Genomic DNA, 19497 nt, shown 5'->3' with positions numbered 1-19497 from the left:
AGTTATGATCTCTCTAGATTAACATGAAGAGTTGGCCTAGTAGATCTCTGGAAATCTAGAAACTTTGTCTAAGGCAGTTACAAAGCTGTAATTTATTTTCCACTTTGATATTAATTTCTTTTTACAGAAATGCTTCTCAAACATCTGTAAAATAAGTACGTTTCAGAGGTTCCCATTTGTCTCTCTCATCTCCTTACTCTCCAGGAAATGCTCTTCCTACCCACTATGAGTTGGGGAATGGGGGAACACATTACTACATTTTATGTTAGCAAAAGTTCCTTTAATTTTTATCTCACGTGAATCATAAGCAAACAATACTCCAAAGATTCAACTACAGTACAATATGAATGTACCCTTTTAAAATTTTTAAGGAACATGTTCTCCTTTCTTCTCTATGTTTTTGTTTGTTTGTTTGTTTGGGTTTTTGTTCTTGTGGTTTGGTTGTTTTGTTGAGGTTTTGTGGGTTTTTTTTAGTTCTGGATGTGAGCAGGCAGTCAAATAATGAAATTTAAAGTTGTATATTTTTTCTTCCCTTTTCTCTCAACCTATGCTATTTGTATAAAGCCATTCCTGAAGAGAGATGCAATTTACTTCATATTTCTCCTGTCAACCATCATGTTACTGTAGCAGGAATCTGGAGGCCAAAGCCTCATATTTGCTCCCAGTGACATCTCTATACCACTTACCAAGGACTACATAGTCTTTGAACTAAAAATCAGTTTTCCTCCTGTTTCTCATGGTGTTCATAGGAATTTAAGGTTTGGATCAACCTCAGTAGACGACCAAAGGCAATCATCTCTCTGAGGCATGATATCATTTCTTGCCTGCATGGATTCCGCAGTTCCCTGGATTTCCTATTCCATTGTTTCACTACTCACACAGTTAGAAAAATGTTCCTTATTTTCAATCTGAAAAGCCATTTTATATATATATGTGTATATATATATATATATGTACACACACATTTTTTGCAATTTGGATAGTTCCATTTGATATGAAGGCAATTACATTAATGTGAGACGTGCAGTTTTAATTTCCTGTCTCCATAAAAAATTGGCAAAGATCCTTCATTAATTTGTTAAAGTGTTCATCATTTTTATTGGAAATTAACATAAATGTGCAAAACCACAGAAGGCGTTCGCTCAAAACAACCAATTCCTTTCTTAGTATGAAAGGAGAAAGTGATTTGATATAGCAACTTCCTTTTTCTTCTTTTTTCCCCAAAGACTAGTCTATACTAATCCCTGATTTGCCCCTTAAACTAAAAAATTATTCTCCTGTATGTCTTCCCAAGGGTTCAAAATACAAAATTTGTGAACAGGATGAGAACTTCACCAAGTGTAGATACTGTTGATACAAGGTGAAGATGAGATGTATAGTGTCAGGAAACAAAAATCCTTTTTTTTGTGCTTATATCAAGTTACCTCTCTGTTCAAGGTAATTTAATCAGTTTTTTAGCAGATATACTGCACCTTGCCTTTATTTTTGTGAGGAAAAGTAAGGAATACAATTATTTTGTTTGTACTCAAATGAAAATTCACTTCCTAAAAAAAGCAGAATGTGCTGGCAGTTTGAATTGCTAATCTGTTATTAATCCAAGTAATATGAAATTGATCTCCACAGCGCAAGATGATGAGTTGTATACAGCTGTGCATTAGAGAAATTCAGAAATTATGTAAAAGATGCTACAATTGCTTTAAACAGAGTTTTTGCCCTCTTGACTTGGCCAGTTCCCATATCAGCGATCAAAAAGGTTATTGTGTAAAAGTTTATGTAGCAAGAGGATGTAAGATGTCTGATTCAATGTTCTTATTTTGTTGCTGATCTTTATTGTCCATTTTACTTCCCACACTCTTTTTATGAAGCTGATGTGTGACTGTATTCATTTGGAATTTGTGTTTCTCTGTTTAAGAAATACAGTCACTCCCCCCCATGGGACTTCAATTTTGTATTGACATATTGCTCTAGGATAAGATTAAATAACTGTCCTCACTGTGAGAACTTTCATGAGGGAGCATGGACTTGAACTTTATGTGTGATAAGCGCTGTGTTATTATATTCTGAATGGAATATAATAGACAAAATTCATAATATATTTTTTAAAAATGGCAGAATTAACTTATCCAAAATAAAAAAATGCACTATAAGTAAGAAGACTTACTTATTTGTAGATTCATGTATTAAAGTAAACTCCTTGTATTTACTAAAGCTTTTGCCACATGGAGAATTCTTGTTCCCTAGTACAGATGTTATTGGATTAAAGGATGTTTGAATGCCTGAATTAAAGGGTATGCTTAAATACTTTTGTGAATTATAGTCTTGACTTGGTATAGCTGTAGTCATGCCTGAGTAAACTAATAGCATTGAGTATAAGCAGTAAATAATTCAGATTTGTACATAGTTCTTCCCCACAGACACTGAGTGGTTTATGTTCTTTATCCACTTGGTTTCCTGTGTTAAGATGTCAAGCAATTGCTTAACTTCTTGAACTTATCTGGCAAAGCCAATCTTTTTTACCATGCCTATTGAATTATAAATAACGCTCATCTGAATTATAAAAACAAAACTCAGAAAGGAAACCCAAAAGACCCTGAAAAGAGAACCTGTTGCCAGATGTTTTGTTGGTTATAGTTTTAAACAAGGTTTCCTTTCCATTGAATATGGAAGTAGTACAGAACTCCACTTCTGTTGCACATTCAAATTTATTTACAGCTGATCTATTTTGCCAACAATTTCCCTGCTTTAAAAGTACTTGTCTTCAGTTTCACTGGCAGGGGACAATATGAGGAAACTCTAGTATTATGAAAAATATTATGCTAGCTGAAAAAAATCTGAGCACCTTAAGTTGCGTATTCTGTGTTTTTATTATCATTTGCTTTTGCAGTATGAAATAGAGTATTGACAGAGGCTCACGAGCTTTAAGGATACCACTAGATGTTTCTTTCAGCTCCCGGTTACTTTCTTCTTGATGGCCTCCTATAGCTGCTCCTGATTAGCTGAGGATCAGGACCCAGCTGGTCACCTATTGAATCCAGCTGGCAAGTTGATTATTTTCTCTATAAGAGCCCAGGTTAAAGGAGGTATTTTCTTGTAAGTGGGCCCGGAGGGAGAAGGACAGAGAGGTTATATATAAACTGATCAATTAGATATAGAGGAAAGCATATCTTCTTGAGAACATGAGTAGGCATGAAGGGCTTTGAAACTCTGAAGGGTACATCCTCTGCAAGAATGAAAGAATAAAAATGGTTGATAAAAAGTGAAGGTTCTTATGTTCTGATTTTCTTTGAAGTGGTTTTTTTTGTTCTCTGCTCTCTGACTGGAACAGATAGAGGTACAGTTGCCTGAGGTAGGTACTAAGCAAGTCTAGTGACTGATGATGAGAACTAACTTGGAAATAAAAAGCTGGAATAGAAAGTCTGTAGTTTGCCAGGGAACAAGCAGATGATTTCTTTGGGGAAGCACAAAGTGACCAGTTGCTGAAAACAGATCAGCAGTGCTCTGACATTAGAAGCACTGAGCACATCTGGCTTGTCCCTAGGAGTGCAAGCATGTTCAAGGAGCCTAGAGCAAAGCATTTAGATTCCTTTCTGTTTCTTCTGGAAAGTTAGACACCCTAAACTTCAATAATAAAGTTGCTTTCTGAAAAGATGAGTGGGTGGTGGGGGTGTTCTGACTACTAAAATGTAAAGGAACTCCATAACCCGGTTCCTCATATTAATTAAAAGGAGTATTTCTGGAACTGGAATTTGTTCATAATTTTGCTATGAAAACTTGATTCTGATGCAAAAAGGTCTTAGCTTAATCTACAATTCAATTTTTTCTGTATAAGATGGCTTTAAACTGATTGTGTATCTGGAAAGAGAAAGCTGGATGAATTGGGTGAATTCAGAGGGACTTAGTCTCATTATTTGTCCCTACTTTGTGTTTTTGTGTTTGAAGTGACAGAAGTGTTGCTAGAGATACTGGAAGATGTTTCTTTGAGATGTTCCAGGCGCAGCATTTTAGTTGAAGTTCTTGTTTTTCTTTTTGTAGTAAATTTGAGGCAAATAATTGTTTTGTTTTGTTATAGGGAAAGGTGAACATGGAAAGCCATACCCTCTTACAGAGGAAGACCACGATGATTCTGCTTATAGGGAAAACGGCTTCAACATATTCGTTAGCAACAATATAGCACTGGAACGATCACTGCCAGACATCCGACATCCTAAGTATGTAAATTGTCTCCTGGACTATTTAGTTTTTAAGTTTTTAATCTTTGTATGTCTCTAAATAACCTGTTTTCCTGGAAGGTCAAACATGAACCCCCAGACAACAAAAAATGATAATTTCATTAAATAGGAAATGGAAACTTTATCACCATTGCTATATCATTTGCTCTGTATTTTAAACTGACTTCTTATCTTATTAGTAACATATTGAGACTATAGAAGGCCTCTTTTCATTACAGAATGATTTTCATTAAATTCCTGGGTAGTGATTTCTGCAAAAAAAAAAAAGAAAATCATATAGTTTTTCATGTTCTTAGTTGGTTAATACCTGCAGATTTTTGGTCTGGGGTGTGGAGTAACAAGTTGCATACAGTTTTTGGCTAAAGGTTTTGACACTACAGCTTGTCAGATGCTGATACTACAGTTGATTTATGCAGTATAAAATTATGTAAGAACAGAACATGCATGATGCACATGCAGAACTTGGGGACGCTGGATGATGGTATTGTTCCCTAACAGCACTAATATAACACAGAGAAATAGGATAAAGATTATCTTGGAAAATAATCACTGAGCTAAAAATGGTCATACAGTTCTTAGCAAACATAACTTCCTTTTATATTCTTTAATTTTTGCCTCCTTTATATCTGAAGAGTAAAGCTTCCTGTCTGTAACAGGGAAAAGGGCACTTTTACCTTTCTAGTCTCCAAGTTCCAGTCCTCTAGAGTCATTCTGAGCTCTGAAGAGAGGACTGATTCGAGCTGTCTTTTACCTGGCATTTTTCCCCTCTTTTAATTAGATGTTATGCAGCTGGGGGAAAGATACAGGAGCGAGACAAAACAAATTGTCTCCATGACTATATTTGTATTTTCTTTCAGATATAATTCTCTTCTTTAGGAAACATTTCATGTTGAGGTACCTACTCCTTAATTTATAAAATTTTGGTGTGTGATTAGTTTAAAAATTTTCAAGGACCAAGGCAGAACTGTTTGCATAGTAAGAGTTTAAAAAAAGTAACTCACATGAAGGAACTAACCTTTTGTTAGAGCTGTCTCTAATTTAATGTTAAACATTAATTGTCTAATTGTATTGTTTTGAGAAAAAATGTTGCTCCTAATTTGTATATATTAGTATTTTTTGCATAGAATTAAGTCAAAAGAAATGTTTTTATAACAAGTTGTATGTTTTATATACTTTTTTTGCTTTCTGCTTTGCCAAGTTACTTGAAATTACTCATAGAAAAAGTGCTTCCAAGAAGTTTGAGTTCTAACATACAGCTTTACCGCATCAAATCTGTGGTAAATTACATTGCTGGTATAATGAATATGTTCATTAAGCATCCTCCTGTGTTAGCAAAACTGCAGAGGACAATTACTAAATATAAAAGGAAGCTGTCAGGTTTATCATCTCTTTGTTTTTTTGTAAATTGATCTTTTGGCAACTTGTTCCTCACCTGCTGCTTTTGCACAGTCAATGACATTTCCACACGTGTCCCCAGAAGCAATGTGAGTGGTGTGTTGTCAGAAGTGACATATTAGGAATGAGTCAGTGCTAAACCAGCCTTTGTCTGCCCTCCTTCTCCCAGCACAAATCCTTTTGTGACTTTCACCTAAGTGTCTCACTTGGGAAGCTTGTATCCTTAGGTATTGGCATTGTTTCCATGTTTCAATTCAGCTAGATTCCTGTGGTCTTCAGTGAAATGGCTGTTTTAGTAGTGCTCTGCGTAAACTGACTTCTGCCATGTGCTTCTAACCTTCCTTATGTTAGACACTCATAACACAAGAAGTCCATTGGTTAATTGACTGTATTGCATACCATTTAAATGCGAAGAAAAAAATGTTCTTGTCTTGTGCTAAAATTGCTTACTAATTAATATGCTGATTAAGGAGACAAAGCTGGGCTCTATACTTCTGATGGTTACGCCTTGAAGAAAGTGTATTTCTTCAACTTCCAAGAGACACAGAAGTCTGACAGTGCTTTCTGACCTACTGTCAGAAACAAACCCCTCTCTTGGCTGCCGTGTGTTAAATATGGCCAGTCTCAAATTGCACTTCACTTTTGGAAATGTGTCCTCTCTTCAGAAGTGCATGAAATGTGAAGTAGGTCATACCTCATTGTGCTGGTTTTGACTGGGGTAAGGTTAATTTGCTTCATAAATTTGCATGTCACCCTTGTGAAGGGACCATGTTAGAGGCTGGAGTTAAAACACGACACTCATAAAGTTGCTTTCAGAGAAACTAATTGGAAAATTATGTAATTTCTGTGCCAGAAAAGGATGCTCTTATTTCAATAGCATTAGAGTAGATAAATCAGGTGAGGTATAGCAGGCAAGATCTAGTTTGTTCAGCTTCTGAACATTATAAAGGGCTTTGGCTTGGTGTAACTTCAAACTACTTCGAGGCTTTTAACTGTTTTCTGCACATTTGTGGGAGATGGTATTACTCTAGACTTTAAGTCTTTGATCCTTTGTCTCTGTGTATACCATTTGCACAGGGGCTCATCTGCTAAAGACTAACTTCCTGAAAGTACTGTCTATGACACATTTTATAGAACCAAATAGAATGGTTTTATTGCCATCAGTAGAGAAAATTCACAAAATGGAGTTTCAAATACAACAAAAAACTGGTGAATCCTGTAATTTGAATCAAAACTTATTAAATCAAAAGAGCAGCTACAGTAGTTTCAACACTTATCTGAAATAACTTCAAAAATATCTCGGTCTGAAGTCAGACCAAGGAAATTTCAAGTACCCCTTCCAAGTGTTTGGTTTTATGGGAAGTATGAAAAGATAGCAGATAACCCAAACTTGCTCTTTTTAATCCAAATAAATTTTCTCCTTCTGAGTCTCTTAGCAAACTGAGCTCAGAATTTGCAAATAACACCTTCTAGCAGGGGGACAGGTAGAACTAAACAAATGCTTAGCTGATTGACCTGAGAAATTCAGGTTTTCAATTTTTTTTATACTATTCTTGTGTTTTTCCTGTGATTTTTTTAAAAAACACTTCAGCAAGATGTGTTATGATTGATTTTTTTTTCTTTCCTTTTTAAGACATCAAAATATGTGTACTATAAAAATCCCTAGAGAAATTCTATTTTAAGGCTGACTTAACAGCTTTCCTGTGTCCTTAATATGTTTCTATTGCGTCCCTTTAATATCTCCCATGTTTTTTTTTCTCTCTTTCAAATGCTCAAATATTTTTGCCATTTCTGAGTGGTCTTTGTCCTGCTTCTGTCCCACTCGTGTGAAAGTCTTCACACAGTGGGTGCTCTTGCCAAGCTATATTAGCTAATTCTCTGTTCTTTGCCCACAATCACCCCCTGGTTTTAAGTTTAAACAAACAAACAAAACTTCTTTTCCCCCCTTAATTGTAGATTAAAGTCTGAAACAAGATTATCATCTCAGTTCATTGTGCTTCAGGACCAATTCAGTGAAAATAAGAGTTTGGTCACCTAAAGTAGAAGGCAGCATAATAACCTTTAGGTTGTATTGAACAAAAGTAATGGAGTTAATGTTTAGGAGGTAGAAATTCTGTACCAGTATAAAAAAATATTTCAAAACATGCAAGAAGAGTGTTTTCATGTTTTCCTTTTCACCTGCCTTGTGCCACTTTCTGTAGTCTGGAATACAACAAACATGCTAATGCTAGGGAAAGTGTTGGCAGTATTATTTTCTATTGTTGAAAGAGAAATGCTACTTATTCAAACTATTGAATGTACCAGTTATAATTAATTCTTATCTTCTCCACACTATTAAATATTCTGCCATTCATACCAGTTTTGTTCAAACAAACAAAACTGAATCTGATTCACATTTTGAATAGCATTCTAAATGTGATTTTAATGAGGCTTTGGGGAGTGATTACAATCATCTAGTCTGAACAGTGAATATAAATTTTGTGATCTGTCGTGTTTCAAACTCTTAAGTCCTTGTAAACTACAGAATCCATTTTTTAGCCTTTTGTTCTTGAATCAAGGAATTCGAGTTTGTTCCTGATACCAGTAGAGTTGAGACCTTTAAAATCTTTGGGTTTGGTATATTTGTATAGCTTCATTTTAGGACTAGGTCTCCTTTTATCTAAAATTTTTGGATTAATTGCTGATAACTGTATCCTGGGGACATCGAGCACAGCATTGTGAGCCAGTTGAGGGAGGTGATTGCTCTGCTCTACTCTGTGCTTGTGCGGCCTCACCTTAAGCCCCATGTGTGGTTTTGAATGCCACAGCACCAACCCTGACAGAGTTCAGAAAGTGTTTGGACAATACTCTCATGCAAACACTGTGATTCTGAAGATCCTGATGGGTCCTTTCCAACTCAGGATATTCCGTGATTCTATGTGACTTGTGTAATCACAGATCAGGTGCACAAATCCTTCTTAGCTTGCCTGAGTAATCTATCATGAGAAATCCCATCCTTTTAAGGTTTTCCTGGGCATAGATAGATTAATTTTGTACTGAAAGTCTTAATGTTCTTATTGTACATTAAGGATGCCAAAACTGATTCTTGTGATGCTTGTTTTTTAGGGCTGCAGTCAGTGTTTCCAAGCAATGTCTGCTGGTCTTGCTGTTGCTGAGTGAAGTGCTGGCCCTTCACTGTCACTCTCACCAGTATTCCTTTTTAGAAGTCTCAACTATGCTCATTTTTCTTACACATTAAATTTTTCATAGCCCTTAGAAGAAATGCATTTTCATATTCAAAGAAATACGAGTGTTTAGCCAAGAGCTGTGAGATCTTCTGTGTCCTGAACACTAATGAGATTTTATTTAATAATAAAACCAAATTTCACTTTATGGGTTCTGCATAACTGAAACTCTTCTTTTTAGTAGCAGAAGCTGAGAGAATGCCTGAATGGTTCTCTCTCAAAATATTTGAATGCAGTGTGGTTGCTCTCTACTGTATTTTTAAAAGATGCTAAAATGAATATGCAGTGGGATTTCTCAGGGGAGCACTTTTTTGATTGATTGTATTTTTATGTGTCTTTAGAGTAGTTGCAGAGTTAACAGAGTTGGAGTTACTGTTAATCACTATGTTTTAGTAAAAAACATAGTGTGTTTGCAAAAACACTAGTATTAAGACTCACGTGGGAAAGGGATATATAGTTATACAGTCATGCAGTAGTTCATATCTGAATTCCCTAAAAAAGTAGTCATTGCATTGTATTTGTTACTTTCTTTTTATAAATAGAGTACAGTTGTCACAATCTAAGGTATATTAAAAATAAAATTTAAAAATTCATCTTTAATCTACTAGTCTCCAAATCTACTCCAAGATAAATTCCAATTAAGTCCCTCAGCATTCTGTGATCTTAAAGACTGACTTAGGTTGTCCTGCTTCACTAAAAGAAGATGATTTAATCTAATTTAAGTATGCAGAACTTCACAATATTTAATAAGGCACATGGAAGTAATTAATTGTTTGGATCGATCTTCCATTGAATTTTTGATTAGATGTTGGAAGAAACAAAGATGGTAGAAGATTTCTTTCTAGTTCTCATTCACTTTGGGAAATCAGAAATGTTGTCAGACATGCTGCATTCTCTCATATTGCTAATTGCTAGAATTAGCTTAACCTTTCCGGGCTATGGACCAGCTGCTTAAACTCCAAGTGTGCTTTTAGTGGGTAGCGAAAAAGCTGGAGTTTATTACTGTGACTGTTTTTCAAAGTGTTTTGTGTAGTTACTGAATAACGTAGTGGAAGTGAAAAGTCATGCGATCCAAAACATGATAGGCAATGTCCCCATTTCCAAGCCTCATCAGATTTTCTCTGCAGTTGCTTCAGGGCATCCCACTCGAAGTACAACTACTTAAAACAGGATCAGGAATGTTTTCTACTCAAGAAAATATATAGCTTTCTGTCTCTATCATGCCTGGCGTCAGTTCCTCTGCAGGATATGTATTGATAGTAACAAATAACATGGAATAATTCCCAAGTGCTTTCTGGATGCTCTGTGTGTCTTCTTCTTTTATGGCAGCAACAACTAAAACATGGCAGAAGATTGATGATTTCTTTTGCATCCTTTTGGTGAAAAACAAGCTGCATTGTTAAAAAGGCCAGTGCAGAGAGTCCAAACCTGATGGGTCTCTTTCTGTTTACTGAAAATTATTTGATAAAAGAAATAATCTGCTTATACAAGTAGGGGAATGCCCTGCATGTTGCTTATAATCCAGTAAAGCCTCCCATGCTGCTAAGAAAATAGCAAGCTGCAGTTAACATAACTGTGAAATTTAAACTTAATGGGGACAGGAATTCTGAAGCATATTTACCCTCCAGCCAGTTCTGTACATCTGGGATAGCCAAGTCTATTAGCATTTGACAAGGATTAAAGCTTGAACTTTTAACTGTCAGATAATACAGTAGTAAAATTGGAAAGTACATCTATCTTTGCTAAGATCTGTGAGAAATGTGGGATGTTCTGGTGGTTTGTATCTGAAGTTCATAGGTGAAAGTGATGATATATGTTGTTGTTTCATGAAAAGCCTTGGTCTACCTTACTTTTTCTCATATAATGCTTCTTACCTCCATTTCAAATATTTTTTCATACAGTTAGGTATGTATCTGATGTGAATTTGTATAGACTGGATACTTAAGCAAATGAAATTCAAACTCTAATATTAACAAAAAAACAAACAAGTGCCAGCTGTACATTTTCAGTAGCAATGCAATTGGCTGTTACACCTCATGCATAAGGAGAGCAAATGTGCAGCAATGCTGGAAAGGAAAAGCAACTTCTATTTTGCCTGATTTGATTATTAATAACCTTATGGAGCTCCAATTTTCTGAAGGCTGTGCTGGCCACAGGATGCGGTAATAGATGTGAGAACTTGCCAGCCTTGTTGGCATATGTGCAGCTGTTGGGCCTCATGGACCACTTTTACAGCATTTACTCCCAAGTCTACAGATGTGATTTTGGTGTTATAGACACTGGTCAGACCTTGTAATATCTTGCCCATTATTTTATCTCTTTTATTGTGTACAGGCAGTGTTGTTGAGTGATATATGCTGACCATGTATTGCTATGAAAGGGAGTGGAGAAGAGATGTAGGTAGATCACAGAAAAACTATCTTTGAAAATTAAGTATCTTATACTTAATCAAACTGGACATAGTAAGTCCAGTGCCCCTGATGGGATGTACCCATGAATGCTGAAGGAACTGACATCTATTTGAGGCCACTCTCAATGGTCTTTGAACAAACACTGAAGACTGTCATGAGAGAAGTGGCTAATAAGCTAGAGGATTCCTAGAAACCTACAGGGTATCTTTGGAATATAAGGGCAAGTGGTAAAAGGATAATTAGGATTTCTGAAACAGAAGTTAAAGGGTAGTTGAATGTCACAGGTTGGTTTGTTCCTGAAGTCGTGTGCTTAAAATGCACTTTGAAGTGACAAAAACCTTAATTCTAATCCTGTTTCTTCTTCAGCCAGGAAAATGACCCTAGACTCACAATAGAGGCTTTTTATTGATCATGTTAAGGTCTGCCTTACTTTTGAGAGACAATCAGATAAGTATGCTAGGTTTGAATGAAATAATTTTAAGTACATTGATATTTCTGTGATCTTCTCTCACAAAGAAAAAAGTAGTTTTGGGGTGTTTATGTATATATTATATAAAGTGGTCTGCTAACTGTTACTTTGGAATTCATAGTTAACAAAGTGCAAGGTTTAAGCTAAAAAATAATTAGAGTACTAAGATGCCTCCTGGTGTCAACTTACTTGTGAGGAATTTTGAAAGGGTATAAAATTATTATATGTATTTTTTTTCTCCAAGCCTCCTAGATTTAATACATATGGGTGAATGGATAAATTTTATGTTAATTATTTTTAATCTTTTTAGTAAAATCTTTCCATAAATGATGATGATTTTATAACTAACTGTCTTGTAAAAGAAAACTTTGCAAACATAAACATGCTTTGTGTTGATATGGTTTATCTGACTCAGACTCTTCCCTTGGTTAGAGAAACCTTTTGGTTTAAAAGACAAAGTGAGGTGAACTCACTGACTTTGGTTTCTGCAAAGACAGGCAATGCTGCTGGAGACTGTACATGACAGGCCAAAATGATGCAATTTGACATAAAATAACAAGCACCTAATTCAGCTCCATAAGTTTTGGTGAAGTCCATACTGAAGGAAGCCTATGTAAAGAGCACAGGGCTTTGCCTCCTTAGTTTCCAAGACATGTTGTTTGCTAGTGCATTTAATAGCAATAGCACAAACAATTTCTACTGTACAGTTTAATCTTTTTTCTTTTTCATGAAAATAGCACTAGTGTTTTGGAGAAGGTTTATTTGTTCTAGTAAAATGTTGTGACATTTATTGAGGTCCATACGCAGTAATGCCTGCTTGTTTCCCAGCTGTGAGCCACCGTGAAAATAAAGATTACTTTCCCTGCCGTCAGCTCACACACAAGCTAATTTTACAGCCTTGTCAAATGGCAACAGAAATTACTAGTTATCACTACTTAATCAGGCTCAGTTGACAAGGCTAGATTGAAATAGAAACATGATGTGACTGAAGCTTGTTGCTGTAAATTGAATACTTTGACATGCTAAGACAATTACTATGTAAATCTTCACTGGAAAATGTTTTGTCCTGGTAGCTTATAGGAGTCTTGTCAGTAGCTGGGAGCCCAGTTGGTGCTGTAGTTTCTTTTAATAAAGGGAAAGAAAAGGTCAGATCTGAAAATGCAGTTCAGTGAAGAGAGCGTGAGCTGACAAAGCCAATGGGGGGAAAAAAAGGTTGAAATCTTTCTGTTTTGCTTAAACTGGCACTTCTGGAAGAGGAGAAAATGAGATATGGGTGACTTCTATGATCCAGAAACTGCCATAGTAGGCTGCTGCCTTGCTTCCTAAATGCAGCAAAGGGGTGTCTGTGAGACGCTTAACTTCTTTTATGTTATTATCTCTCCGAAAGGGCAGTTTACAAAGTTGTTGATGTGTCTGGAAGGCACGGAGCCTGGTAACTGACCACAGCATTTCTACTGGTATCCCTCAATGTGCAAAAAATATTGTTTATATATCCACAGGGTCAAGCAAATTGTGCTACTTTTATGAATTGGCTTTTACTGTCAAGTGCCTGAAGTGGTGCTAAGCCCTGCTCTCTTTTCTCATCATTTTAGAAGCCTATTGTCTTTAATTTTGTCTTCTGTAGAGTTCTGCATGTTTCTCTTAGCAAAGAAGCTGTAAAGATGGAGAATTTGGAAGTTCTGCATCTTTTCTTAAGCTGGTATGATGGTTTAGGACATTTTTTTTTCCCCATGTGTAAGCTCATCAGGGAATTAAACAGAACTATCCCTATTCCTTGAAGTCAAAGGATGCTGTTTTGTTATTTCTGTGCAGTAGAGTAGGCTAACCTACAAAATTAAATCACAATAGTCTTAGGACTCTTAGTAGTGAATAAGAAAGAAGTGTAGTTGTAATCCTTTTCACTACTTCTCTTTTTATAAGTAGTCTTCTCTTTTTATAAGCAGTCTTCTTCAAGCTGTATTTTATTAGTGCTTGCTGCAGATAGCTTCACGGTGTTTTTGTGACAGTTTTTTTTTCTTCCTTAGGCAGGTTAATATTTCAGGAATACGGGAACCTATTGCTATTCTCTTAACCTTCTAAAAGTCTCCCTACAACTTTGAAGCCAACTCTAAAATTGTTCTGTTTAGAAACTCAGACACTCAGTTTTGATTCTTGTTTCAATTCAGTTGAAAAATTCTGTATCTCAAAAGAATAATTAAGTAAATATTAAGTGTTTTAAGGCAGGTTAAGGAGTATGACAGTGTATCACTTCTGTCAATAAGCCTTGAACTCTGGAGCCAAGTGCCCAGCTCCAATGGGAGCAGCATGCCAAATACAAAGCTAGTGGAAAGTTTCACTTTGTCAGTAATGTATATTTAATGGTTTTTACTGTAGAATTTACTTACAAATAAATTCTACCTTACCTTTTTGTGAAAAATCATTGGTTTCCTAAGAGGACGTTTCCTGGTGACTCTGTGGCAGATGTGCATAATAACCAGTATTGTGCAGCTTTCCAAGTTCAGTTTTTCAAAACATTAATAAATTACATACTTGACTCGTTCATTTTATTAGTGCTTAGTATCTGTAAGGTAAAACATATGCAGATATGCTTCCCAAGAATGCCAAGGCAGTGGAAGGGTTAAAAAAATGTTTATTTCGGATGCATGGACCACTTCTTAACTATGGCATCGGGTGCCAGGGCAAAAGGCAATGCCCCACCTTCTCCAAGGTCTTTTGTATCTTCTCTCTCTCCTCCCCCACTTTCTCTGGCCCACGACAGCCTTGTACCTGTCTGCAAACATGTTATCTCTCTGCGTACCAAGGAAATAGCTTGCTCACAGCTTCTCCCTGTGACTTTCTCTGAAATGCAGAAGGAAGAAAAAAAACCACCTCATTTGAGAAGGCATTTTGCAGTCTTCCTGAGTGAAGCAAGTTCAGGCTTTCTGTTACAAATTCTTGCGCAGTTGCACCTATCCCTACAGTATCTAATAATGGAAGGGAGAGAGGAAGGAGATTCTTTGGACAGAGACAGTGAAGTTGTACTTACTGCTTTGAAAACTATTGTGGAAACAGCTCACAGACTGATGGATAGGTCCCTTGTTTTTAAAAATCTCATCTGAAAGTCTCTGTGGGAGAAATTTAATGATATGGTCTTATTCTTTGCTAAGAAATACCAGATACTAAGTTTTGAAATATCATGGAAATACAGACAAAATTAATCAAGTATAGCAATATTTGAGAGCATAATTCAAGGTTCATAACTTCTGATTCATTATAATCTTGAAGATGTCTCTTCATAAAGATGTATCTGAATCATCAGCAAATTCATCATTTCGTGCCAATTTTTCATAGATACACAAGTGTTGGCATTTACAGATTTTTATTTTTTTTTGCTAAGTCCACATTGCTGGTGTTATTTCCTAATTCTGAATATTTGTGCAGAGGCAATGCATAATGCCTCTTGCATGTTCTCTTATGAACTCCCATTGTTCTGAGTGGTAAGGTAATAACTTCAGTAAGAAAATAGAGGTGTGAGCTACTTACCTAGTAGGATGACAGTTGCTTATCATGGTTATTTTCTTCCTAGATGTATCTACCAAGACATTTCAGACCTAACTCAAAAATTATTCTGATATTTAAGACTTAATAAATAAACTTGAAGTAATTTATTATTTGTGCTAAGAAATTATCCTTTTTATAACCTTAGCTACTGAACCCATTATTTAGCATTGTTCCATGAATAAGTGCTGGTGTGCTGCACTAAAATATGTTATGTTTAAATGCAGGAAAAGACATATCTTCAGGAAAGCACCTGTTATACATTATTAAGGCCAATCTGTAGTATTCTGCTAAGGTTATGGGGAAAAAAAAGGCATCTGCTGAGTAGGAGTCCATTTCTAATTTCAGTTGTCACTTTCTTCACCCCCTTGAATAGTATTCCTGCCATGAAGCTTAGATATATACTGTTGTTTCTTCATCCCCTTATGCCCTCCTAACTTATTGATTCAGGCATTTGGATATTGCACTCTAGAAGTACATGACTGCTTTCCAAAGGCTTAAAATCATCTCTTTTGGTGGCAACCATTTATTTGTTTTGAAAAGTACAACTGAAAGACTAGTAGTTATTTGACTAAACTCCGTCTGAAAAGTTCTGCATTTTTAATGTCTAGGCTGAGTGCATGGCTAAAAGTACAGAAATTTAAACTGCATACTTTGTTTAAATTTAAAGGAAAAAAGTCACCTAGAGAACACCTAGAGGACATCAACTTCGCAATTAGCCTTTTTAACCAACATGCAGTAGGATTAGACTAAAGAAGTAATTTATTTGGATTTAATAGCTAACTTGCCATATGGAGTAATGGTAAGCTAGTTTTTTCCACTTCTTCTGCGTGGTCTCCTCTGACTGAGTGCAAACAGTTATTTTGTGTGTGTGTGTATATTTAGGGGTGGAGGAGATATCCCTAGGAATAACTTATTTATTAGTTATATCTTCAGATTACTAGGAGGAAGGAGAATAGGCATATCAGTACAGCATGCATGTCTGGTAAGAAACACTCCTGCAATTACAGAGTAACTAGAAACAATAACAAAGATCAAATGTGTCACTGTGGAAGTCAGCAATAAGATGTAGTCTCCAGGAAAGAAAGTATTGTTAAGGGATTCTGTGAGATGAAGATGATCAGCTTGGTTTTGTGTGGTGTTTTGGGTTCTTTGGCTTAGGCTTTTATGGAGATGAAAACTTACTAGTTTTAAAATCATATTTACTGGGATTTGAAAATGCTGAAGAAAAAACTTTCCAGAATAGTGTGAGAGTTACATGTATGTATGGTAGGTGCATTTGTTCTAGTTCAAGAAGCATCAGTGTTGGCAAAGTGTTTGTTTTTTGTAGGTGTTGTTTTTTGTAGTTGGTTTTCTTAATTTGCCAACTGAAAGAGCTACATATTAATTGGCTGCATTTGTTGTAATTGTTCCTACTGATAAGAAAAAGAATTTTTTCTAAATTATATTGCTGCAGTGGATTTTCTTTTTCTGAGAAAATGTTTGAATATATACCTAGACCTTTCCATCACTAGGTAATGAGCACTGTTTTCTCCAGAATTTTTGCAAAGCACCTGTCCTTTTTCCAGTGTGCATATATGTTCTACCTACAAGCTGCTTATTAAAAAGTTTCAGAAATTGTTATTTCTGAAAATGACTTGTCATTAAATTGTCACCATGTTTTAGAAAGAAAAGTCTGAATTAGAAATTTAAATCTTATTTTTTTTGGAAAGCATCTAAGAACTAGATAGTTTAGCTACATAACAGTTAATATTTTCCAAATAAAACTGTAGGAGCTATGAGTTTTTATTATATCTTTGGAACATTTCATCAGTGTGGTACCTGTACAATAAATTGGTAAATATTGATTTCTAAGTGACATTTAAAAAGAGGAAATGCAAACTAAACTGCAAATATATGTAAATCAAAATTATAACCTACAGCAATGTTTATGCATAGTTATTCTTTCTGACAAGGAGCAAAGATATCTCTACTTTTTTTAAACCTAGAAGTTGCAGGTCTAAACTTTTTTCCTTTTTTTTTTTGGTAATATTATTTTGGTTGTTTATTGTAAAGCTGATATGTTCCTGCTTGTAGGGATACCTTTATCAGGGTATGACTTAGTTTTTTGGGTGAGAAATCATTCAGTTACTTTGTCCCCAATAGGTGAAAATGCCAGGCTTTGTTAATAACAGAGGAATGTATCCCTTTTTTTTCCCTTTTTCAATAAAACTTGAAAGATGAGGTCCTATAAGTTGCAGTAACCTAAACTTTAGTCATAAAATATTTTTGGATATTAGGAGAAAACAAATTGCAATTAAGATGCTGAATGCACAGTGCTTTCCTTTGAAAAATAAAGGAAATGTAAACAACCTTTCTTTGAGTCTGTGTTTTCAGGATTGTGTTTTATCTCTATATTTAATACCAGTAATCATTTTGGATATCAAGATGTGAAGTTGGAGTTGTATTTGTGGATGTTGTTGTTTTTCATATTGTAAGCACGTATCATCCAGGATAATACTGAATTGTTTTCTCAAGTTTTATCTCCTGCTATAATAGCCTGTTTTTAAAATCTTTGCTATGGACAAAAAAAGGATCACTTCAGATTTTCGTTTACTTCATATTATGTTTTGGAATTCTTTCTGATAAGAGGGTGGGTTTTTTTCTGGAAATGATTTTGTAGAAGATACATCCTCTGTCATTTTGCATGAAAAAGTTTCCAGCAAAGGAAAAGAATTCCAGCCAGTTAAATACTTCACTCATTGTGCTTAAAGTTTTTGTCAGTGTTCCAATTTATTCTATATTGTAAGCAATATAAATGTTTTAAATTAACTAGTTATTGTCACGTGAAAGTACTGCTTGATTGTACTGTTGAATTTTTATGGCAGAAACCATGATGGTTGAATGGCCCAAATGGATGACACTGTATGCCAACTCAGATTTTTGTTATGCTTATACAATTGTTTTCTTACCTCTCCAGCTGTAAGCACAAGGTGTACTTGGAAACACTACCAAATACTAGCATAATTATCCCATTTCATAATGAAGGCTGGACTTCACTCTTGAGAACAATACACAGTATTATCAACCGCACCCCAGACAGCCTGATAGCAGAAATCATTCTTGTGGATGACTTCAGTGACAGAGGTAAGGCCCAAATGGTTTTGTTTTAACTTGAAATTTATAATGCTGTGTGATCTATACAGAAACTAAAGGGAAGCAAAAGGAGAGGAGACCAGACCTAGTGGAATGCTTGCCTTGAAGTACTGTTTCATTGTTAGTGGGAATAAATATTTATAAGTGGCTTTTGTTTTACTTGGCATGAATACTGAATTCCATGTCAAAGGGAAGAGTCTGTGAGCTGTTCATTAGCTCTCATTAATATAGTATTTTGAATATATTATTTCTGAAATACTGCAAATTTTAATGTTTCCACATCTTTTCCTTATGCTTCCCTTTTATTTGAAAATGTATTATGTTTGACCATTTGGGATGCAATCAAATGATTAGATTTTGTTCCTGGAATTTTTTTGAGCTAGGCAGCTTCAAAAATACTAATACAAAATAACCATACAGAGAAATGTGACTCTTTTTGAATGGAATGTGAAAAAAGTGCTTTAGAATAGTTGATCCAAGTTTGTCGTTTACATGTACTGAAATTAAGAAAACTGCAATCACTTAATGGCTTCTGCCATTATCGTTTCTCAGATGCAACACAAAAAGTGAATGCCTCCAGTTTCTTAAATGAATTTTAACAATTCCTTAGGTAAAATTCGTCTGTGAAAGGATATGGAACTGGGAAATAGTTTTTCTTTCGAATTCCAGGACCTCTCATGGAAGTTTAAGCATGAAGACCTTTGACTTTTCTTTGGTGTTTGAGGGGTGGGTTTTCTGTTTCTGTTGAAACATCAATTGCTGGTGTATATGTGAGCTTTGTTCTGAGTTGATTGATAGACAGCAAAAGAGAGAATTGTACCCTTTATAATATTTTACCTAAAACCTTTGTCTCAGCTAGGGCCTTAGAGGAGCAAATTTCTGACCTACTGTTGTGAGAAGCCCCTGGATGAGTGAGGGGAATAATAGTAGAGCACTGCAGCAGTAGAATCATTTTTGTAAGATTTTTAACTTGATATTTCAGGGTTTAGAAAGATTAATGCTACACACATCTATGTTGCCCTCTCATATCTGCTGATTTACTTGCAATGTCCTTTGATGAACTGCCTCTCAGTCTGTAATGCAATTTAAGAGAAATT

The 19497-nt window shown here is 35.4% G+C and overlaps 1 protein-coding gene across 2 annotated transcripts in view; it reads left to right on the top strand.

Moving 5' to 3' along the window:
- Positions 1-19497, top strand: part of GALNTL6 (polypeptide N-acetylgalactosaminyltransferase like 6) — a 462483-nt gene that overhangs the window by 184362 nt on the left and 258624 nt on the right. For both annotated transcript variants that reach the window (XM_051790183.1, XM_051790181.1), the window contains exons 3-4: positions 4070-4208; positions 18225-18391. In XM_051790183.1, coding sequence (XP_051646143.1) covers positions 4070-4208; positions 18225-18391 — 306 coding nt within the window. The remainder of the gene's footprint in view (positions 1-4069; positions 4209-18224; positions 18392-19497) is intronic.

This window comes from Manacus candei, unplaced genomic scaffold (genome assembly GCF_025592945.1).
Source record: "Manacus candei isolate 608988 ecotype Guabito, Panama unplaced genomic scaffold, ASM2559294v1 h1tg000028l, whole genome shotgun sequence".
Lineage (NCBI taxonomy): Eukaryota > Metazoa > Chordata > Aves > Passeriformes > Pipridae > Manacus > Manacus candei.
Note: the sequence above shows the minus strand (reverse complement) of the source record. Positions and strands in the feature narration are given on the sequence as shown.